Source organism: Hemibagrus wyckioides, linkage group LG21 (genome assembly GCF_019097595.1).
Source record: "Hemibagrus wyckioides isolate EC202008001 linkage group LG21, SWU_Hwy_1.0, whole genome shotgun sequence".
Lineage (NCBI taxonomy): Eukaryota > Metazoa > Chordata > Actinopteri > Siluriformes > Bagridae > Hemibagrus > Hemibagrus wyckioides.
The window spans coordinates 8722997-8747514 of record NC_080730.1 but is presented as its reverse complement, the minus strand read 5'-3'; the positions used below and the strand labels follow the sequence as shown (position 1 = coordinate 8747514).

Genomic DNA, 24518 nt, shown 5'->3' with positions numbered 1-24518 from the left:
ACAAATGTGAGGCCATCTGCCCAACAGTTTAAGCTGGGCTGAAATTTGGACAATGGCCCAAATGGACCAGCAAATCCACATGTGAATGGTGAAAGAAGACAAAAAATGATGGTGCTGGAATGGCCAGGCCAAAGGTCAGACCTCAACCCCATTGAGATGCTGTGATGTTTAGAGAGCTGGGCATAAATGAATGCCTATAAACATCAAGGAACTGATGCAATGTTGTAAAAAGAAAAGGGTGGATCGAAATTTCTCCAAAACAATGTGAAAGACGTCTACATGAAACTCTTTTTTTAAGTCTTTGTCATGCTTGATTAAAGACCTTTGTTTATAATTTACTTAGAAACAACTGGCTGCTATATACCTCTAATAATAAAGATGGTTCTACTAATTACTAATTTATATAGTAGATAAATATAGTTGAGGATTATATAGTTGATTTCTGAATTTTTGTTGTTACCTGAGGTAAGTTGGTGAAGACCACAATTGTTATTGAGGCACTGGCAAACAAAAACTATTAAAGGACAGTGTACTTTCTTTTTCCAATGACTGTACAGATTTAAAATTCACATTATACAAACAGTGTACTAAAAAAACATCTACAATAATAAGATTTTTGCTGATTGAGGTTGAAACTGAACAATATGGGTCCATGAACGTATGTAAATTATTCGTTCACTCATTGGAGTTGCTTTGGATCCAGTAGGGAGGCCACCATGGACAAGACAACAGCCTACTACATAGAACTATAAAGTAGTACAGTGTTAATTTAGTGCAGCGTTTTCACCGTGTTTTTGGGTGGGTGGAAAGATACCAGAGAGCTTCAAATGTGCAAGCCAAGGATCCTGGAACTGAGGTAGCAACACTACCTAACGCACCACAGGTATCCATTCTATATTAGATAACAGCAAATATTCTTCCACAGAGTGATAAATATACATTATATTGGCAAAGGTTTTGGGACACCCCCCCAAATCATTGACTTCAGGTGTTGTTTTGCAGGGGTTGGGCTCGGCCCCTTAGATCCAGTTAAAGGAACTCTTAATGCTTCAACGTAACGACAGTGTGGACAGTTTTATGCTCCCAACATTGTGGGAACAGTTTGGGGATGACCCCTTCCTGTTGCAACATGACTATGCACCAGTGCACAAAGCAAAGTCCATTATGACATGGATGAGTGAATTTGGTGTGGAGGAACTTGACATGAGTCCTGACCTCAACCTGATAGAACACCTTTGGGATGAATAAAAGCGGAGACTGTGAGCCAGGCCTTCTCGTGCAATATCAGTGCCTGACCTCATAAATGCACTTCTAGAGGAATGGTCAAAAATTTCCATAAACACACTCCTAAACCTTGTGGAAAGTCTTCAGAGAAGAGTTGAAGCCGTTATAGCTGCAAAGGGCGGGACAACTCCATATTACATTCATGTGCATGTAAAGGCAGATGTCCCAAAACTTTTGGTAATATAGTGAACATTCCATAATTTCTGAAACGGTAAAATCACCAACACTGACCCGGAAACCAGATGGCCAGTTTATCTGTAAACTAAAGCATACCTTAGTTAAACCAACCATATAGGTTGGTTTCCAAGGGGGATACATTTCCATTAGTTATTAACTTTCATACAACTCAATTCTTTCAGTAACCCAAAAAGAAGTTAACACGGGTCATTTTTAAATACTTTAATTCACAACTTCTTATTAACTAAAGATACAACACTGACATTTTACAGTTCAAGGTCACAGATTCAACTGAATGAAAAAGATTAGTCAGTAATAAAAGATGAAGTTGTTCTGGATGTCTCAGCACTGGTTTCTGTTGCAGACTGAAATAGCCTTAAAAAGGTGTTTTGTGGCCTCCGGCAAAATGTCCTTCTCCCAACATAAAATTTTTCCAATAACAAAGTTATGAGGAACGACTGAATGCTCATTTGAAACGATTCAACTGTGTACACAGGTTAAGTTCTGTAAAAACTGCAGTATTTCAGAGTTTACAGTTCGATTCTGCAAATTCTGCAAAAGATCATGAACATCTGCTGACATATACACTGCAATAATTTTGAAAAATACATCCATATCTAAGCTCAAGCTATGTATATAGAGAATCATTAGAGGAAAAAAAAAAGAAAAAAAAAAAAAAGATATGTATATACGACCTCGAAATAGCCAGAATCTTTTTGGGAAAAACTTTGTTGGTTTGTGGGTTGACAATATGGAGGACATAAAATGTTTTGATGTTTAAACCCAAAAACGTTTAGGGTTTTTGGGCTTAAATACACTGAAAGGACCTGAACAGAGGCTGAGAGGATGGCAAGCTCAACTCTCACCCAGATCAGCCATTAGACAAGACTTTAAAAATGGGAACCAGGATGATGTTCATTTATATGTTTATGGAAAGTTTAATCAAGTTGTATACCGTCGATGGAAGCAATTTATAACAAGTGTGAATGCTAGTGGCTATGGCAACATTGTAATCATTGAGCACCAAAATACCAGTGTTGTCTCATTTAGAAAAATGGAGTGAGATCTACAAAATAAAATACATGGTCACATTTTCTCAAAAAAAAAAAAAAAAAAAAAAAAAAAAAAAAAAAAAAAAAAGAAAGAAAAGAAAAAGGTAAGGCCATATTTTTTTGCCCTGTAATACAATTAAACTACATTAGCGCTCCTGATCTATTAAATGGTACAAGGGGTAAGGACTTTTTAATTAAAATGGACTGCTAAGTCCTGACCAGGCCTGCACTATTTCCAGTTCTCATGGTTGAGCATACACTCTACACTCCACCCTTTAACCTGCAGCAACACTTGAAGTTTATGGTGTATGCAGACAAGGAGGAGGAGAACCGATCAGTGTCTCGGAGGAAACCGTCTCCCAGAGTTGTGGTAATTAACTTAAGATTCAAATTAGCAGCAAGTTCTCACTAGATGTTACTCTTGCATTTTTACAGGCAAGCATCGAGAAAATAAAAAAAAAGGTACAGCTTCAGTTCTATAAAGCAAGACCACAGATTTGATTTTTCTCTGCTCGAATACGTCTGCTCTCAGAACGAGGGGGCTTGACAATTAGCTGTTGGATTAAAGCAGGTCTGTTGAAGCAGAAAGAATTCTAACACCTTTCTTTCTAAAAAATGTCTTTAACTGAAGAAACTGTTTGAACCTTTAATATACAATGGTGTTGGACAAACAAGACAACCATGTCTGTAGCTCTAGTAGGGAATAAACCTAATCCTTTCCCCATGTACCATTACAACTTAAACATTATGCAGTCTATGCCTACAGATTTATGCATTGGACAAATAAAAACATAGCCAAAGCATTTAAAAAAAAAAAAAACAAAAAAAAAAAAGAGCAAACTGAAATATAACAAATTATAATAGTGTGTCATCTCTATAAACCAACCTTACATTGAGTCACACTAGAAATCTGTTTTAATTTGTAAAATCTGTTTCTTAGGAAGTCTATTCCAAACAAAATGGGGGAAGGACATAGAGGAACACTGCATAGTGAAACAATGTGGTTAATTCTTTTAGCTTAGTTCGTCAAATTCAAGGCAAAAATACCAACAAATAAAAGAAACACTGTAACGGAAAATAGAACTAATTTCCCTCTTTGGATCACCAAAGTTGGTCATACATGTGAAATGTGCATAATTTGAGATAAGACTCCCACTCAGACGGAAATAATCATGTTTTGATCCAAGTAACGCCCCGGTATAAGAAATTCTAATAGTATATGTAGATATAAAAGTCAGTTTTGATCTCTCTAGTCTATACAGAGTGGACAAGTGGATGAATCTGTATCACGGGTGACAGGTTGACTCGCAAGATTTTCTGAGCCTCTTTCCTCACCTCCTCGTCAGTGACAGACTCGTCCACTTTGATGACTTTCCACTGAAGACTATTTCCGTTCAGTTTAGACACGTCTTGGCCATTTGTGACGAGCGCTGGCTGAGACCAACCTAAACCTTGGCAGTTCAGCCTCCTCATTGAATCACTGTCCTCACAGATCAAACCATTGCTTATAACACCAGATTTACCTGATATCATTTGGACCTTTTTACCCTCTTTCAGACTAATACCATTTTGACAAACAATTGGGGCAGAATCTCCAATGAGGGCATCATCCACTTTGACTGGACAGGACAAAGCTCTTTTATTGTCCAACGCTACTACATTTAAAGATTGAGTGATGTTTTCTGAAGGAGAATGTGGTATCCCAGAGAGAGTTGGCGGGCAGTAGACACTGGGACCGATCGGGCTTTGTGAGTCCGCACCAAAGTGAATTTGCAGCCTTGCAGTATGTCCCCCAGTAACACCCTTTATGTTTGTTAATTTCAGGCACTGCTGCACTTGAACAGAACTTGGAATCGGCACTGATGGTTTGGGTGAAACAGTCTGCTTGAGAGTATCTACTGAGAGATTGGTGAGAAGAATCTTGGGCTGGTTTTGTAAGATGGCCTTGGTGGTTGTACCAAAAACCGACGAACTGGTCTCCTTGTTCTTTATCAAAGTCTTCCGACCTCGTTTCTTACAAGGTTTTTGTACTCTCGGAATCTTACTGCCAATCTCTGTTGTGAGCGGTTGCGTCGTGCAAGACCTGTATCCATATACATCTTTACTTCTAAGCACCACTGGTTTACGTCCTTCATCTTTTAATGCCTGAAGAAAAGATACCATTTGCCTCTCTGTCTCAGAGAGGTCCTGCGAAATGGGATTGAAGACCTTCAGGGCCTCCTTGAGGGCAGTTTGGCCAGCTGTAGCAAATCTGGACCAGGAGAGAACAGCCCTCTCCACATTTGGTTCGTCACAATTCATGGTACCCATCCAAAGATGGGATGCATAAAGGCTTCAGGTGTCTGTGAACATGAAAGACATGGGGTTAGGTTAAGCAAAATCTAACAAATATAAAAAAAACCCAAAAAAAACCCCTGAAACAATAAAGAAACAGGTGATGAAATGTGGGCCACTTCACAGCTACTTCAAAGCAGCACCTGATAAAACACTGTAGAACAGACAAATACAAGTCTGCAGACCTTACAACCACTGTACATAAACATTTACATAATCCTGCTTAATTTTTCTTTTGTTTCTGTGCGAACTCAAGTCGTCACGTGAATGCTACTTGAATAAATAAAAGCATGGATAGTGAGTGGATAGTACAGGAGTGAGGAATAGTTCGAGTTCCCCAACTTACACCAGATATACCTCCAGAAATTTCTAAGTGAATATCATAATCATGAGTATCACTTAAAAATCAATATAGTTTTATAGAAGCGACATAATTAAATCGACATAATTAAAGATAAATTCACCACTAATGAACCAAAAACATGCTTTTACCCCAGGATAGTAACACCAAAGTTAAAGAGCAATACAGTTTCAGAAACAAGACCAACAGCACATCCTTCAGTAAGCACTTAAATATAATAATCTTCCCCATAACATGAATTAAATTCGATTTTTTTTATAAACTAAATAAACACACATCACCAGAAACAGAAACATCAGATCACAATGCCAAAGTTATTAATGCCAACTTACTGTTATATATACATAAATAAATTATTAGGGCATTACAAAAGATTCAGTGAACCATGGCATACATTCTACACCGCATTCTGTACCACTAGCATTTTTGTCTTTCAATATGCTATAACTGTGAGGTGACAGTATGGTCATTATATGATGGGCCCTGTGCAAATTTAAGGCAATAAACACAACAAAGAAGCCCCTCTTAAACCCAACCATTTTTAGCAACATAAACTCTGACCTTCACTAACCAGTTACCATTCTAATTCCCTCAGGAAGCACACTACATTCAAGCTCTCTCAAGTCCTTATCTTTACACAAGGATCTCTATTACATGTTACTCAGCTCTTCTTGGGCAATGCCATCGCAATGCTTCGACTACCCATCTAGAGCTGGTTGCTAATCACTCCTAAATCAGGGGCATTCTCAAAGTACAGGAGCCATTTGAAGGAGCTCATACCAGTTCAAAAGGAATAGCAACTCTACTCCCTTCATGATCTCAGAGTGTCTCAGACTATCACACGCAATAAGCTCAACAACCCTCAGAGGAACCTCATTGCTGCCACATGTATTCATGACCACAGTTCAGAACCATAGGTGAGGACAGAAACTTACTGGGAAACTCCAAAATCTAAGCACCACTAGCTTTCACCACCACAGCTCAACTGTAACATTGCTGCCACTGACCCATAGCATTTGTTAATCATACTCCTCTTTTAAATCACTTATGAATAAGATCCAATGGTACTTTGTTGTAATGATTACACTGTAGATGGTGCCAAGAAAATCTCATTGCCAATAAATAGGGATATTACCCTGGATAGGGATATTACCCTGGATAGGGATATTACTGGCCACCTCTCCAAATTTGGCTCTTGTAATCCTGTCCTTGAAAGCCACAGTATTAACAACAGAAGACTTGTTAATACATACATCTAATAGAGTCCGACACCCACATAGACCAGCTTCAACTAACCACCAAGAATGTTCTCCCTACACTCATACAGAGACCAGATCACAACCTATTAGGAACCTACACTACCAGTCAAAAGTTTGGACACATCTTCTAATTCCATGGTCTTTCCTGATGTTTATTTCTTTCTACATTGTAAAACAATGCTGAAGGCGGCCGAAATACACAATAATCTTGTTTGAACAGTTGATATTGAGATACGTCTGCTACTGATGCTCTGTAAAGCCTTCATAACGCCTCTAATCTGAGGTGCTGTTAATTGGTGATTTCTGAGGCTGGTAACTCTAAATGAACTTCTCCTCTGCAGCAGAGGTCAGTTTTGGTCTTGCTTTACTGGGATGGTCTTCATGTGAGCCAGTTTCATCATGGTGCTTGATGGGTTTTGCAAATGCACTTGACAATACTGCTCTTGCAAGAACTATTCCAGAACACCTGACCTTTTTGTCTTAAAATAACAACTGACTTTTTTTGTTGTAATTACATACGGATTACTTAGGTCCATGTGTGTTATTTCATAGTTTTGAAATCTCCAGTATTGTTCTAGAATGTAGAAAATAAATCCCTAAACAAAAAAACATTGAATTAAAAGGTGTGTCCAAACTTTTGACTGGTTGAGTAGATCAATACTTGGGCGTAATTATCACAGTCGTGAAAGAGTAAAGAGCTGGCCCATTTCCCCACAGCCAACAAGGGTCCCACATATTGTTCCTCTTATGTAGTCCCCTCTTCTGAACTGTGGTATTTCCCAGAAGGCTCCCAAGACCACCATATCCTCGTGTTTTCCTTCAAAAGCAATGCTCAAGATTTCCATAGAACATAGAACAGGCATGTTAACCACAGAACCCTTACCTTGTCCATATTTGGCAAAAACTCATTTACCCCAGCAGCTCTGCTGGTATACAGGATACCATGCACTGCCCATTGAATGGAGGGCATGTCCACTAGGTTAAAGAGTTTCTCACACTGATCCATCCATCATACCAATATCACAAAGCTTGGACATGTCATAGAACAAGCCTTGGCCAATGAACAATTTGCCAGAAGGTACTTGGGGGGGCCCAAAGCCTTGTTCCATGGCCTCTCCAACCTTGCACGAGTTCGTCTCATGTGCAAGCCCCTTCCAACTCTCCTGTAAATCTCAGCTGTATGCAGAGATCCCTAAAAAAGAATTCCCTTGCGTGCTACCCTTTTCAGCTTTACTGCTTACTTCACAACTAGTGCCCACCAGTGCCTCCTAGGGTTAAAGTCATATCAGGCACCATCAGCCATCTGGCCACAGCATCTTGCAGCTGCCTGTATGATTAATAACTAGAATATAGTCCATGAAGTACTAGTATCCCCAACTTCAGTTGATACAAGGGAGAAGTTTTTTCAAAGGTAAAATTAGTTTTTCAATCTCGCTGGCACCCTGAGCAATGAATCCAACTCCCCAACATGTTGCAGTCAGTTTATGGCCTACTCGGGTTCACCTCTATTTCTCCAAGCCCGTCGAAGTACCTCAGTCGTTCCTAACATGAGCATTAAAATCTCACTTACAGTAGGAGGTATCCTCTAAAGCAATGGCTCCACCCTCTCAAAGAAGGCTGAATACTCTGAAATAGTGCATATACAAGTCCATTTTGTCCAGTAGACAAAACTTCACCTGGAAGGCCCTCAGCCTGGAACTAGAGAGTATCCCCAACCCTGATTGAGGCAGACACACAATGAAAATTCACAAGGAGAAGACAAGGTCAAGACAATTAAAACTTTTATAGAATAGAAAATAGAATTATGCCAAGCCAACAAACATGGGTTTTTCAAACTTGCAAATAAAGTCAGATTTTGGGAAATATCAGGACACTCTCCAACAAAGTTTGAGCTGGTGAAAACAGCCATGGTTGGCCATCTGTGGAGAAGCTGAAATATTCCTGGGAAAATCAACAGCATGTGCGGTTTTTATTACTATGTAATATTCAGTATTGCACCTGTTGAGGTGAGCTCTGTTATTGGGGAGACAATAGTGCAGAACAAACATAACACCTGATGTTAAGATTACCACCAAAGCACAGCAGTCAGGAGGTTATGCAGGAAACAGCTACCAGAAAAGTAAAAAAAAAATTATGATTATTCAGCAAAGAGTTCAAAGATTTTACTGGAATTACTGAAATATTTAAAGAATCAATTTTTTTTTGTCTCACTACACTTGTTCTCAAACAAATCTGTAAAAGCTAACTAGCTAAACTATGCAGAAAGCATCCATTCACAAAGTGACGTAACTGCAATAAACATACTGCTTTCATAGCAATAGCTTTTCCTTTATCACCATACATACACGCTGGACCACATGGAGCTATCTGCTTAACAGTTTGTGTCTATGTTGAAGTTACAAGAAACCTGTCCTAGGTTTCCAAATCTAGGTACAGACTCGTTATGTCTACTAGTGAAGCGAGAGTATTTGTTTTTTGACATCAACATGCCACTCCCAACAGGGAAATTCCCCGAGACCAGAACAGGAGAGGCTGCCAACCTGGCTTATGCACAGCACCAGATGAAGTTAAAATAGACCGCACTACTTTACATGTGTAAATCAACACTGAGAAAGCTATCCTCTCTACCAGTATAGCTCTTCAGGGCCTTGCAACAAAGACATCTTGGAGAAGAGTCCAAAGTTTTCAGAATAATAAAATCTGAATGGTTAATGGGATCAGAGGGACCATGCAGCACTTTTAGGTCACATTTCCAACAAAGATTTTATTGGCCTTATGTGGACCATATCATAGTGAGTGACTCAGACCTCTGGGCATTCAGCCCATAATTTGGGGGGTTGGGTCATGATGAACACCCCTTCTCAACACCACTAAAGGGTCACATGGATTAAGGCCACAAAGGGCGGTTGGTAAGAGGGGCTTACAGCCTAAAACACTGCTCACTTGCTCAGCCATTAGTGGTTAAGCCATCTGCTCCAAACTTTCTAAGGGCCTCAAAGACATCAGGTTCTTGCTCTAACCCAAGACATTCATTCCCTCTTGGACAGAATTGCAAATGAAAAGTAAGAAGTCATTTTCATCCAGCAGGATGGTCTGGTTTCTAAATATGTACTGTTACACTGTCTGCAGAGCTGATATGTGGACATCACCAAGCAGAATCTACCGGGTTAACATTGCTCATCCAAGGGGCAAGAGTGCAACGGTCATGTCCAAATACCCCTCCAAGTAGTGCTAAGGTGTGTTGGTACCTCACTGGATGCTAGTGTCATGTTATTCAAGTGATTCCCAATGGCCTTGGAGATTATGAGGGGTGAAATACCGTAGATACACAAAATCTACACACCTTTGTTAAAGTGGTTTTTGTGGAAAAACACAAGATAAACCATGTCAGAACCTTTAGAACTGGCTGGACATCTCCTATACACAGACCTGTTCAGGTCACATCACAGATTCTAAGTCCATTCTAACACAATGATCTTGTTTTGGTGAAGTCACTCCTTTTTGTTTTATTTGGACATGTCATGTGTGAAGCTAAATTTCCCCATCTTATGTGTTTTAGAGAAATCATTAAGGTTTTGCACCATAACTGACTGGTATTTGAAGCTATTCATCATTGCACCTACCCAGTACTAGCTGATGAAAAGCAGCCCCAAAGCAAGAACACACTATTCCCAAGGTTTTGGGAGATCTGATATATTAGCAAATTTTTTGCTAAGGGATGTTTTTTGTTGTTACAAAAGGCTTCCATCTTGCCACTCTACTCTGTAGCCCCAACATATGAAGAATTCAGGAGATTGTCGTCACATGGAGGAAGCAAGCTGACTAGTTTTTCCTAGCCTTCTCAACATTTTTAGAGTGATGTGCTGTTCATAGAAATGCAATTGCCATATTTACTTGCTGATTATTGCCTTAAAAAGTAATTTTTGCAATCTCTCCTAATTTATTTTTTAACAATCCCATAGCCACTTTGTAAGCTTTTAGTGACCCATGGTTTTTCCTTCTGGATGTCAGGACGATCCTGTAGGTACTGTATTTGGGGTTGATCAGTCACATAAATAGCAAGTTTATTCTAATGTATATATATACGTGGCCTGGTGGCCCAATATGTACTGATTTGACCTTCCATAAATAAGAGCAGAGAGTGAAGGTTGAATTGGAAGAGCAATAGGACAGCTGTACATAAAATACTGCAATTCACCCAACAGAATAGGAGACAGAGTTCAAAAGAGGACAAATTTTTTGGTGCCTGTCTCACTTGACAGAAAGTCTTTGTGGTGTATCAAGAACCATGGTATCCAGGGAAATATTGGCATACTACCACGAATGATGAAACACATCCAAAAGTAACTGTTGACATCAGGAAGCTGTCTGAAAAAGATCTTTTTGAAAAAGATACAGTCTAGGTACTATCCCAGAAACAACCCAGACTGTTGCATGCCCAGAGTAAAGTACTGGGATGGATCTATTAGGGTTTGGGCTGCAATATCTTGGCATTCCCTAGGTCCACTACTTGTGCAAGATGGGTACACCACTACCAAACCATTCTAGAGGACCATGTGCACCCGATGGTTCAAGCATTGTACCCTGAGCGTGGTATACCAAGACACACAACAAGACTGATGACAGAGTGGTTTGATGAACATTAAAGTGATGCTGAACATCTCCCATGGCCTGCATGGTCACAAGAATATTATTTACCACTTTGGGGTGTTTTGGATGAGCGAGCCAGGAAACGTTTTCCTCCATCACCATCATGTAGTAAAATGGTCAATGATCTGCAAGAGAATCCCACTGGCAGAACTTCTACACAGTACTATGTGCATATCATTAAGTGTGCCATCTTACAAAGAGGGGATTTAGGTTTAAAAGTTCTACTCAGAGATGCTTTTAACTTTCTTTGTGCAATCCGTCATGAGTTTACTGCATGTCACGTACATATACAGTGCTGTGTATCCACTGGTCTTCAGGCATTGTGGATTGGCTGAGGTGTGTGTGGTTGCATAACCATTTAGTTTGGTTACATTGGTTTCATTTGATTTCTGAGCATTATTGTTCAAAAATGTTATAAATCTTATAATAACTTATATAACTTATAAATTGCGATAACAATAAAATGTTCCTTTATCACATCTACTATAGTCCAGTCAAAATCTTACACATAATATGCTACAGAATCTGATGAAAATACAATTGTTCCCATACAACGAAAGATGAATGCAAGATGACCGATGAGAACCTTAATTTCCTGTCCTCCATACCAACATCACCCACACTGTCAGCGACAAGGGGATCTGTTTGAGACTGGACTTCCTTCAGAGACAGACTCCAGGGAGTGAGAGTTGACCAGTTTACTTTTAAGACCATCATCCTTAACACCAACAAGGTTGTGGAGCCCCACAAGGTTGTGTCCTGAGCCCCCTGCTATACACACAACACAGTGGTTTTGGGCCATATCTTTGACAAATATGGGGCTGAATACCTTGATGAGGTGGTACATCTCAACGTGGTATGGAAACTGCAAAACCCAGGGCCTGCAGGTGCCTGGCCAAGTGCATCTCCGGGTCTACTCTAACCTTTCTGCATGACAGCTATGACTATGACGATGCATTACCAGAGCCTCCACCTAACCTGGTAACTGTCTGTTTAGCCGGTTGCAAGTACTTCCGTATTCAGATTCCTAAAACTGAGAATCTGAGGAGGAGCTTCATCGCTCAGGCCATCAGATTCTGCAATACAGACCATGTCCTATGTGAATTCCCTGGAATTTCTTGAAAAGACAGAAATCACTTGTGTACCAACAACCTAACATCAAACAAGATCTCCAAAGAAAACAACCACTATATGCAAACTACTCATAAGCAGCAAGAATCTAAAGGACAGATTAGAATTGTAAAAAATAAATAAATAAATAAATAAATAATAATAATAAAGAGCCATATGTTCTGGAAACAAAATTAACCCAACGTGATGGAAAGACCCAAGTATAGAGAAAGAAAGGATCTGCTCATAATACAAAACATACTAAGCTTATCTGTGAAGCATGGTGGAGGTAGCATGGTTTGGGCTGGCATGGATGCTTCTGGAATAGGCTCCTTACTAATGATAAAGGCAGCAGCTGGACAGATATAGACATTTCCAGGAACAAACTATCTGCCAGTTTTTAGAGAAAAAAATCATCCAATTTAACCTGGAGGAACTTTATTGTGTAGCAGGACAATGATCCAAAACACACTCCAATCTCATAAATAAAGAAGTTTACTGGGGGGGGGAAACGGAGGGATTTAGACTGATCAAGTAAATCACCAGACCTTAACCCAACAGCAGTATTTCACCTTCTGAAGAAAAGCCTGTAGAGAAAAACCCACCAAAACCAACAATAGTTGAAAGATGCTCTAGTACATGCTTGGAAAAGCATCACAAAAGAAGAATGCAACAGTTTGCTGATGGGTCCCAAGTTTGATGCAGTTATTACAACCAAGGGATATGCAAGTGTTATTTACGTGACAAGACCCATCATTTCCTACGCTTTTGCTCGCCTAGAAATTGGGTAGTCTGATCCAGAAGGTTCTATGTTATGTTGTTCAATACATCGAGATGCAAATACCAGGAAATATAAGAAAGCTTAAACTTTTGTCTCACATTCATCCTTCAATCCCAAACCCAAATGTCTTGGACGCATAGCTCAAACAAAATGAACTGGCTATTAATCAGACATGAAGTCTGCTCGTCCAGGATGCATGGGCTAGGAGCTGATATAACTACCCTGTGTGCAAACTGTGAATTGTAACATGCTGAATTTGCTAATGTGTTAATATGTCTATTACTAGAATGAATTCGTTTACTCAAGCAGTGCTCTTTTGGGTGATTTAGGCGATATGATATAACAAAAGGTCCTTTGCATCTTCCATACTGCTTTTTAAAATAACTTTAGGTTCTAATATATGGTTATGCAAGGTTACCTGCCTAGCTACAGTGATTTGTAAATGTAACCTATTCAATGCCTCAGATTTGCCGATATGACAAATACAGATATTCTTCCAAATCATACGCAAGAAGCACGGTTAGGCTACATCTACGCTAATCCGGATAAATTTGAAAACGGCGTTTTCGTCTAAAAACATTCCGCGTCCAAATTATCGTTTATAATTGTGTCCCAAAAGTTGGTCATCCACTCTGAAATGTCTGAAAATGCTTACGTCCCTGTACTGCGAGTAAAATGAGTACTGTAATTCGTTGGTGTGCTCATCAAACCATTCCTAAATTGATCACGAGTGCGCCACTTGACTAAAAATGCATCAGCGTTTTCGAAAGCCTCTGTTTTCGAACTCCACACTGCGACGCAAAAACAGCGTTTTCAAATTTATCCACTTTGGAGAGCATTTTCAAAGGACACCTTTTCGTTGACTAAAAAAACGAGACAAACAAAAACAAGATGGTGTCTGTTGAGGTAAGCCACATTGAGGCCAGCAGTCTCTTATAGGGAGTTATATAGTACAGCAGCTATGTGTAGCGTGAAGATGTACCAGACAACCATTTCAAGAGCTTTGCATAATTCATGATTGTATGAGAGGGTAGCTAGAAAGACACTATTGCTCTAGAAGAAACTTATGACAACATTTTTGGACGAGACCAAGATCGAGATAAGCTGATATACTTCAGCTTATACCGCTACAATGAACTATGGTGGTGGTAGCATCATTCTCTGGGAGGTGTTTTATCATTCTCAGAACCTTGGCTTCCAGTCAGAATTAAAGGCAGCATACTGGTACACAATTTAATGTACTGTATGTAGGTAGCATTACCACTAAGGGCCCGTTATAACGAGCTAGCTACGTCCTGTTAAATTGCACAAACATGCATTTGCACTGCTAATGGCTTTATGGAATTTTCCCATACAGAGACAAAAACAAAAATAATGAGCCACTTGTGAAATACTCTAGGTGTAAAATTTAAATGGTCAAAGTCAGTAGTCTATTTAAATGCTAATGTGTTATAACAGTCAGTAAGTTTTCCTCCATAGGAAAGTCTTCAAGACAGCGTGCTTAGCACTTTTTGTTTTCTCTGTAACATAACAAGCGATGTGTTTGTGTCTCGTTCACTTCGACAGAAAGCAGACTGATAAGGCTGATTTTAACCGAGATAGACCGCAGTTCACATTTCATCTTGGCTAAGTAGCTAACGTCAGCCACCAGACCTAATTTATATTGCTTTAACAAACCCACATAGATCATCTAAAATCTACTTCAAGAAACTAGCGAGCTAACACTAGTGAAAAGTTGTCGTAACGCATTAATAGTCTGGTTCATAAGTATTCGGACACCAACGCCATATCTTTCTGACTCTGTACACCACCACGATCGATTTGAAACAAAGCGACTTAAATGTTTCTCAAGAGTAGATTTTCAGCTTTAATCCAAGCGGTTCAACAAAAAATACTGTATTAAGCATATAGGAAATAAAGCCAGTTTTTACATTGTCCCTCCAATTACCAGGCTCCGAAGTAACTGGACAAAAAAACCTAGAAGCAGTTTCATGGTCAGCTTGTCATTATTTCATGACAAATTAATTAGATAAAAGGTCTGGAGTTGATTTCAATTTGCATTTGTGCATTAAGCTAGGAGAAGGGGGAAAACAGCTTTATCAGAAAAAGATAGCAAAAACGTTAGCAGTGGCAAATCAACAATGTCATAGATTCCTAAAAAGAAGGAATACACTAGAGAGCTCAGCTACACCAAATAGCCTGGAAGACCACAGACGACAACTACAGTGGACAATCCTGGTTGAAAATAAACTCATTCACAATATCTAGCCATGGTCAAAAACGTTCTCAAGGAGGTAGACGTATCCTTGCTAATGCCTACAATCAAGAGACACCTTCATGAATGTAAATACAGAGCATTACATCAAAACACAAACTACTGGGAACAGAAAGGCCAGATGAGACATTGCTAGAAATATCTTTAAAAAAAATTCTTTGGACAGATGAAACCTCGATTAACTTGTACCAGAATGATGGAAAGAAGAGAGTATGGGGAATGAAAGGAACGGCTCATGATCCAAAAGTATACCACATCATTTGTCAAACATGGTGGAGGCAGCGTTATGGCATGGGCATGCATCGGCTGCCAATGGAGCTGGGTGTTTATTGACGATTTGACTGCTAATAGAAGTAGCAGGATGAATCCTGAATTGCTATATATTCTACTCACATACAGTCAAATGCTGCTAAGACAGTGTTTCACAGTTCCAGCGATGGACAAGGACCAAAAACATACCCCAAAAGCAACTAAAGAGCTTCATAAGGTATGAGAATGGAATGTACTTAAATGGTCAAACTGAGCATGCTGTACCTTTACTGAAGACAAAACAAGGCAGAAAGACCCATAAACAAGCAGCAACCGAATGGAAAAGGTGACTGCAGGAAAAGCCTGGGAAAGCATCTCAAGGGACGAGATCAAGCTGTTGGTGATGTCCAGGCTTCAAGCAGATAGATTTCCATTCAATTATTAAGAATAATCCTTCTGTTCCTATAATACTATCTTGTCCAATTACACACTTTAATCACATCTTCATTGCTTCATTTGGTGTACACTGGCAAAATGATGACAGTTGTGTCATTGTCCAAATATTTAAGGACCCTACTGTAACTAGTTAACTTTGTTCAGCATACAAATCAGTTTAATGCCACTGTTTGGGTTTTCAGTGCCAAAATATTCCCGATATTACGATCGTAAAACATTAAGGCTTGAATATCCCTCAAAAAATAAAATTGTTAGCGTCAATCAAGACCAGACCACTTGTCTGACCACGTCTCCTACGACTATTCGGAAGTTTCGAAGAGATGTGTATCTACGTCCAATCAGGACACCAAGCCACGACGATCTTTTAGAATGACACCCTTTTAAAGTGTACGTTTCAACAAATAGCACTTTTATCGTTAACCGATTATAAGCGGGCGATGCTATCAATACGATTCCTGAATAAAACTCGGAATAGATTCAACACTCAGCTAACCTCGCTACTCTGGCCGTTTTTGTGTACGCACATCTCTCTTTGTTTACGAACACCAAAGGGAATTTTTTTTTTTCCTGAACGTGTTAACGATCTCAAGCGAAGTCCCCCCCCACGTTAAGTTTAAGTGTATGACGTCAGACAGCAATAAATAACAAAACCGTAACAACAAATAGCTAGCTGTGGCACAAGCGGAATAAATCACTTTGTTATATAATCAAAATAAAATTCAGATCATGAGCGAAGGCATCACCGCAACCCACGGTCCCGGGACGATCAACCCTTTAGAGAACTGAGGCTAAAACGTGAAATATGAAAGAGGATATTCAATTCTACGGCCGGACAGAGGGGCAGCAAAAAAGCTTGAAAACTACTTAGTACACCTTTAACTCATTTTGTGAAGGCACCCTTTAATCCCATGTGCATGGGGATCTATATCTATCTATCATTATATATATATATATATATATACATATATACATAAATATATATATATAGGCTGAATATGTACGATTGATAGACTTGGACAGTACTGCGAAGAGTTAAAAGAAGATGCGTATAATAACGTTTATCGCCTCGGACTACAATAGATCATGTCCGAGATAAGTTATTTGATGAGATTTTCTAGGTTTTGGACATCTTTCCTGGTGATAATTGTAGACAAAGCTCGCCATGGAACACAATGCATTAGAGAGGATCAGGGGAAAGAGCACCACGTTCGCTTTAAAAAACGGACGTCTAGACCTTTTCTTTCTCTTTTTTTTCTTTTTTACTTGACGTACTGACCACTCTCTGCCCAATTTCGCCCAACTCATATGAGAAAACAACGATCCGTTTGTCATCTAGTAAACTTGGGGGAAACTAGCCCAAGTGGCTAATTTTCTGTACCTAAGCTAACGACAAGGAACGCGAAATCTTTGTTGATCTTTAGCTCGAGATATACGGCGAGATCTGTACTGATGAAGCTGCTTGTTTGTTTTTTTTGGTTTGTTTTTCGTCTGCCGGCGTCGTTTCCACACGACGACATGTCGCTAATAAAAAAAATCCCCTGTTAAAAAACTGGTGTTTAAAGTCACCAAAAGAGCCTTACCTTCACAGAGCCGAAGATGCATCAAATTCTCTAGTCAACGAAGGTTTTCAGACATGAAACAAAAATGGCTTCTTCGTTCTACCGATGGGGAGGGGACTAGGGCGAAGTGGGCGGGGCCACGCGGTGACGTAGGCGACTCAGTTGAAATAGCTAGCTAGCTAGCTTAAAAACGGCATCTTCATTTAAATAGGAGTTGCGTTGAAATGTGCAGTCACGGGGGGGGGGGTCATCATCATTCACAGCCTTAGGGGAATGTAAAGCACAAAAGACATCAGCTTCATTTCCATTAATGTTGTTGTATTATTTATCTAGAATGAACTCTATATGCAACATTGTCAGTGTAGTGTAAATACCATACATCAGCCATAACATTATGACCCCGACAGGTGAAGTGAGTAATGCTGCTCGTCTCCTCATCATGGCACCTGTTAGTGGGTGGGATATATTAGGCACATAAGTTGATGCATGAAAAATGGGCAAGCGTAAGGATTTGAGCGAGTTTGACGAGGGGCCAAATTGTGATGGCTAGACCACTGGATCAGAGAATCTCCAAAACTGCAGATCTTGTGGCGTGTTCCCGTTCTGCAGTGGTCACTATCTGTCAAAAGTGGTCCAAGGAAGGAACGGTGGTGAGGGTTATGGGTGGCCAAGGCTCATTGATGCACGTGAGGAGCGAAGACCGAAGATCCGTGTGATCCGATCCAACAGACGAGCTACTGTTGCTCAAATTGCTGAAGAAGTTAATGCTGGTTCTGATGGAAAGGTGTCAGAATACACAGTGCATGACGGGTCAGGGCCGTTTTGGCAGCCATCACAATATTAGGCAGTGGTCATAATGTTACGCCTGATTGGTGTATATATCATGACAGGGTATGCGGTTATAGGAATATAAATACAGGTGGGCTTTTGGGTCTCAGTAGATCAATTAGGTTTTGGGTGTCAATTTTTTTGCAGGTTTTGCAGGTGGGAAGAATTTTTGCTGTTCTCTTTGTGTTTTTGCGCTACATGACAATAGTTGAATTGGCTATGCTAAATTACTCCTATATACACTACCAGTCAAAAGTTTGGACACATCTTCTAATTCCATGGTCTTTCCTGATGTTTATTTCTTTCTACATTGTAAAACAATGCTGAAGGCGGCCGAAATACACAATAACGTCCTTTGAACAGTTGATATTGGGATATGTCTGCTACTGATGCTCTGTAAAGCCTTCATAACGCCTCTAATCTGAGGTGCTGTTAATTGGTGATTTCTGAGGCTGGCAACTCTAAATGAACTTCTCCTCTGCAGCAGAGGTAAATTTTGGTCTTGCTTTCCTGGGATGGTCTTCATGTGAGCCAGTTTCATCATGGTGCTTGATGGGTTTTGCAAATGCACTTGACAATACTGCTCTTGCAAGAACTATTCCAGAACACCTGACCTTCGTGTCTTAAAATAACAACTGACTGTTTTTTGTTGTAATATGGATTACATAAGTCCATGTGTGTTATTTCATAGTTCTGAAATCTCCAGTATTGTTCTAGAATGTAGAAAATAAATCCCTAAACAAAAAACACTGAATTAAAAGGTATGTCCAAACTTTTGACTGGTAGTGTATGAATTAGTATGTGTATGTGTACATTGCCCCCTGTGAAGGACTGGAGTCCTGTCAAGGGTGTAGTCTTGCCCTGCGACAAGTATCCGTGGATCCACAGTGCCCCTGACCAGGATCCAGTGGTTGTTAAAAATGAATGAATGAATGAATAAGTGATGTAGTGGAATGTTTGGTGCAGAACACTATAGAGTTGAGGCTTTCTTGCTGGACAGCAGTGACCAACCTCTTGCACTATTGTGGCTGCATCGGCACAAATTCCCATAGTCCAGAACCTTGAGGAAAGCCAGCTAGCAACAAAGGGGGACCAATATTAATATGCATGAAAATCTTATTGGCTAAAAAGAAATAACTCAAGCTGTTGGAATGGTGAAAGGATCTTGAGAGAGATGCATAAACGAATTCCCTCAAATATCATTAAACTGAAGCAATGTTGTAAAGAATAGTAGAATCATTTTTTTTCCCAAATATTTATATTCTCACAATATGAGACATTGATAAACAAATGTTCACTTCAATTTATTATTGTTCATGTTCATGTGGATGTTACTGAATTATAGGTTGTGCATATTTTTTCCCAACTGGTTTCTGCATATTGGTTTACAATACAGGGGTTGCCTTACAGCAAGAAGGCCCTGGGTTCGAATCCCAGGTTCGAACAGGCCTTTCTGTGTGGAGTTTGCATGTTCTCCTCATACCTGCGTGGGTTTACTCCAGTTTCCTCCCACAGTCCAGAAACATGTACATTAGATTGATTGGTAATTCTAAATTAGATTGGAGTGAGTGTGAGTGTGTGTGGTTGTCTGTCTATACGTGGCCCTGTGATGGACCGGTGACCTGTCCAGGATGTACCACTGCCTTTTACCCAACGTGTACTGGGATAGGCTCCAGCAGATCCCCGTGACCCTAATTAGGAATAAAGCGGGTATTGAAAATGGATGGATGGTTTACAATACATATTGAATTCTTTAGAATGATGAATTTAAAATGTTTTGGCGATGGCCTTATAACCCTTCCCAGACTGATGAGCAGCAATAATTGCTTGTCTGAGTCCATGGTTGGTGTCCTATTTTCTTGACGTAATGTAGACATACACCTGAATGCTGCCGGACACCAAAAACACAAAAGGTTCTTCTTTTATTTTCTTCATGGTTAACTAATATATGTGCATTTTCTTGGGCTTCTTGCACTGTGCATACGTCGCTGCTAATTACTCTCTTAATAAAATGAAATTCTACCCCAAAAATTGAAAAATACAACAAAGAGGAACATGAGATAAGTTAACTGATTCAGAAATCAGCAAGTTGGTGATCAATGATGATGAATCCTGAATATCACCATCCAGTCATGTCATTAATTAAAAATGACTAGTAGTGGTAAACCTAATGCTGTCTTCGGTGTGCAATTGCAACTTGTAATTCTCCACCTACAGCCAGTAAGAAATACAGAAAATGTCTCCTCAACTACCAGTTTCTTCCCTCGTTTAAGGAGTGACATCAAATCATCATGGACAGCATGTGGACAGTGGACATTACTTTTAAATGTGGTATAGCAGTACCGGCTTTAAATCAGTACTTAGTGACATCATCATACTAATAGCTGTTGTGAGAAGATAATCATCAACATTATAATTATTAACATTAGATGGCTAGTTTGTTAGATGGCATTAGATGGCTACTCACATTAGATGACATTAGATGGCTACTCACAATTGTCTGCTGGCTAGCTACTTGCTATTGTCCGCTGTTGTTGCTATACTGCATTCCACTCCAAAATGTTGCATGAATCTTTAATATAGTAGAACAATACCAATAGTGACTCAGACCTGTAAGTGTAAAGTACAGTTAAAATAGCTTATAAAGAGCTATATTGTGAGCAAACAAAAGACATGCTTTCAGGGAGGTACCCAAGATGGGAAATAAAACTGTAACAACTGACAAACTACCACTGACAAGGCACCACAAACACAGAATCAACAACTAGTTCAAATCTCTAATTTTGAAGAGAGATCTCTGAAAATCATAGTGTAAAATTTTACACATTAACAACAGGAAATTGTTAGGTTCACACAGATTTGAAGCCATGAGGTATAAACTGGTGTGGTGTGAATGTGCCACAGTGAAGAGGCACTGTTAATAACTGACCAGTAGTATTGTAAACTTCCCCTCAATGGCCCATTGTAGTTACTCATCTTCCTTGATCTAGGTATACTTTTAAACAGTATCAATATCAGACAAATAAAATGTCCACAATGGACCATCTGTGTAATCATGGCATCAAGTCATCATAACCAAGGCTAACTAAACTGCTACTTACTAACTTTTTTTGTAAAGAGTACTGTTCACTTATCCAGTAATGTGTAACATTAATAGATCCAATGTGTTAGTTCAGACTTAAGTAAGTTACATTTGAGTGAAAAACAAATTAAGGCAAGCCCTTAGGCACATGAAGACATTTGCTTTCCCAAACAAAACTCTAAGCAAATTTGAACCAAGCAATTAAGCATTAACAGTTTGTATAGCATTGCAGATGAGGAAACTGGCATACATTTATTGAGAAAGTGAACAAACAAAGCATTCATTGTTTGATTTGTTAACATTGTAAAAAGCTTCAGCAAATGACTAACACAAGCAGAGCTCCGGTCATTTCGGTTTATGTTGTTTACATTCGATATACATCATTTGTAACACAATGTCTCTACATTGCATTTAATTCTTCTGTGTGATACTTTGTAATGACACACAATCCCAAGGCAGCTTCAAGCTACTTCATGTCCCTGGTTGTGTTTGTACACTGTGCTTATGATTTCCAGCAAGCTTCTGACTTTCACTATTGTCAAAAAATGATTTCTACGGTGTCTTTGAACCATTTTTGGGTCTGTTTACAATAGATCAAATTCATCCTTCTGTGGTGTTACACAATAGATGAATTTGCTAAGCTCTGAAAATTGAAAGGTTTGAGAAAGCCCACCTGGTGTCTGATTGCATTTACTCAGTAGGGAGGCAGCTCTTAAAATGGAGAGTGTGTCTGCTACTATGTCTGCGGTGCAACACTTTCAGTTTTCACTAACAAAATAACAAATACCAGCATCTTAGCCAGATGAGGAAGTAGAGATTCTGACGCCATGCCACCAGATCAGCCACATTCCTTCTGTATGCTGTCTCATCACCCAGTGTTTAGTCCAATGTCTATAGAACTTTCTGTGAATTTGATTTTGCTGGTGTTGCTCAGGGAGCCAACATTTGGAGGCAATGCTGGTCAGGCATATGTGAAGAGAGAGCAAAGCATAGCACTAGGGCATTCCTATGCTTATAGTCTGTATGCTGGAGGTGTTGCCAATTCTGACTGACTGAGGTCTGCCTTTCAGAAAAGCTAGGAACCAGTTACAGGGGGTGGATGCCAGTGTGAGAGTGAGGAGATTTTGCACAGTTTGGATGGAATGACTGTACTGAATGCCAAGCTGTAATCAATAAATAACATTCTCACATAGCTGTCCTTGTTCTCTAGATGTGAGAGAGCTGTGCGGATTGCAGTGTTGTTAGCATATTCTGTGGACAAACTGTTTATTAACAAACTTTCCTATGAATATGGGTCATAACTAGCATTTCAAAACACAGTAGGAGTTGCTGCAACCACTTCGTAGTCATTAAGGCAGATCATGGTAGTTGTCTTGAGGCAGGTGGGTACTGAGGCTTCTGCTAGGGACAGGTTGAATATTTCTGCAAAGAAGAGCAGAAGACTGATTTCTTTAGGTTTATTCTTCGCAGAGTCCTGCCCACATCTGCCAAAGATATTGCGAATGATTGTTCGATGTGCTCCAAGCTTCCACAGTGTTGAGAGCCTCAAATTCAGTATAGAATTCATTAAGCTTATCTGGCAGCAAGGCTTGGCTGTATATTTCCCCTCTGCTTATGTTCTAATCATCTTTGATGTGTTGCAGGCCTTACCACATGTGCCAGGCTTCTACGGTGGCATAGTAACACTCCAGCTCTGTTTTGATTTTGGTGGCTACCCTAAACAAACTGCAGACACTCATTGGCAGGGTATATTCTGAGTTGCAATGTGGCTTCAGGTCTGACAGCTCAACAGTCAGCATGATCTTCACCCTATGCCAACTGCAGGAGAAATGTAGAGAGCAGAGATAGCCACCTCACATTACTTTCATCAACTTACTGACAACCTTTGACCCTGAAACCTGCAGTGGACTATTTAGAATCCTTGCCTGGACTGGATGCCCACCCAGACTACTCAACTTGGTCCAGTTATTCTATACAGATATAAGGGGGACTGTCTAGCTTGATGGCACATCCTCAAAGGCTTATGACAATCTAGTCTATTTCTGAGCATCAGTCTGAAGAAGGTAAATGTGATGGGCCAGGTCATTGAAGAACCACCATTAATTTCCATTAATAATTACAGATGATCTCTCCACAGCTATGCACCCAATACCTTTACAGAACAATGAAGGAAGTGTGAGAAAACAACAGGTCCACACCAACATGACCATATAATAATGAATTCAGGACTCATTACCAAGAAAGCAGACGTAACTCCTCCCACCTGCACAGCCCACACTGTATTCTTGGTGTCAGGTGGCCCGATCAGGTTACCACCAACGAAAACATTACCCACACGGAATTCCCAGACTCTTTATGTTGTTCCAGCAACATTGGTGCTGATAGCTTAGTCATGTTCATCACCCACCAGATGAGAGAATTCTAAATGATCTGTTGTATGGGGAACTGGCCTCCCAAAAGGGAGCATGAACCTTCACTTCATAGATGTGTGTAAAAGATACTTGAAGTTGCTGGACATGGATGTTGGGTAGATGGACATGAAAACTGAGAGAAGCTAGCTAGCAATTTCAACCCATGAAGGCAGGAGCTGCATAAGATTTGAGACAGAAAAATTTGTTAATAATGTTTTGAATAGCCAACCAGGGAGTGAGCTCCCAGCAATGGACCTTGGGATACAACCACTGATTGTGATTGAAATAGCAAGGAAGGCAAGTGGTCAGTTAATACAAGGCCAAAGGTTTCAAAATGTTGAAGTACTCAGACACTGAGACTGGAGACAAGCAAGACTTTGCAATGAATTAAAGTACATTAACTGTTGCAGTGGGGGGCATGGTTGCATGTTGACTGTGGATAGAGTCAGGGTATGGAAATGTGTGATTGTTTCCAGCACTGAGTTATTAACAGCAGCCTACTTATCTGTGTGTTTTGCCTCAGTAGATGATAAAAGCCAGAGTGAGACGGAGCTGCGGTCTCTATGGAAAACACGCACACTTGTACCTAAACGAGCTGTGAGCAACTGAGTGTGCTTGGAAGAAATGCATGCTGGAAGGTAAAATGAAGA

At 39.9% G+C, this 24518-nt stretch overlaps 1 protein-coding gene across 1 annotated transcript; it reads right to left on the bottom strand.

Moving 5' to 3' along the window:
* Nucleotides 1-1668: 1668 nt before the first annotated feature.
* Nucleotides 1669-17726, bottom strand: ccdc71 (coiled-coil domain containing 71). Its single transcript, XM_058374188.1, has 2 exons — nt 17569-17726; nt 1669-4855 (listed from the first exon to the last, which is right to left on the bottom strand). The coding sequence occupies exon 2, from the start codon at nt 4821-4823 to the stop codon at nt 3768-3770; it is 1056 nt and encodes a 351-aa protein (XP_058230171.1). The 5' UTR covers nt 4824-4855; nt 17569-17726; the 3' UTR covers nt 1669-3767.
* Nucleotides 17727-24518: the final 6792 nt, after the last annotated feature.

Bases quoted from the DNA above. Each gene is read 5' to 3' on its own strand.
- ccdc71 (XM_058374188.1), bottom strand. From the start codon at position 4,823: ATGGGTACCATGAATTGTGACGAACCAAATGTGGAGAGGGCTGTTCTC.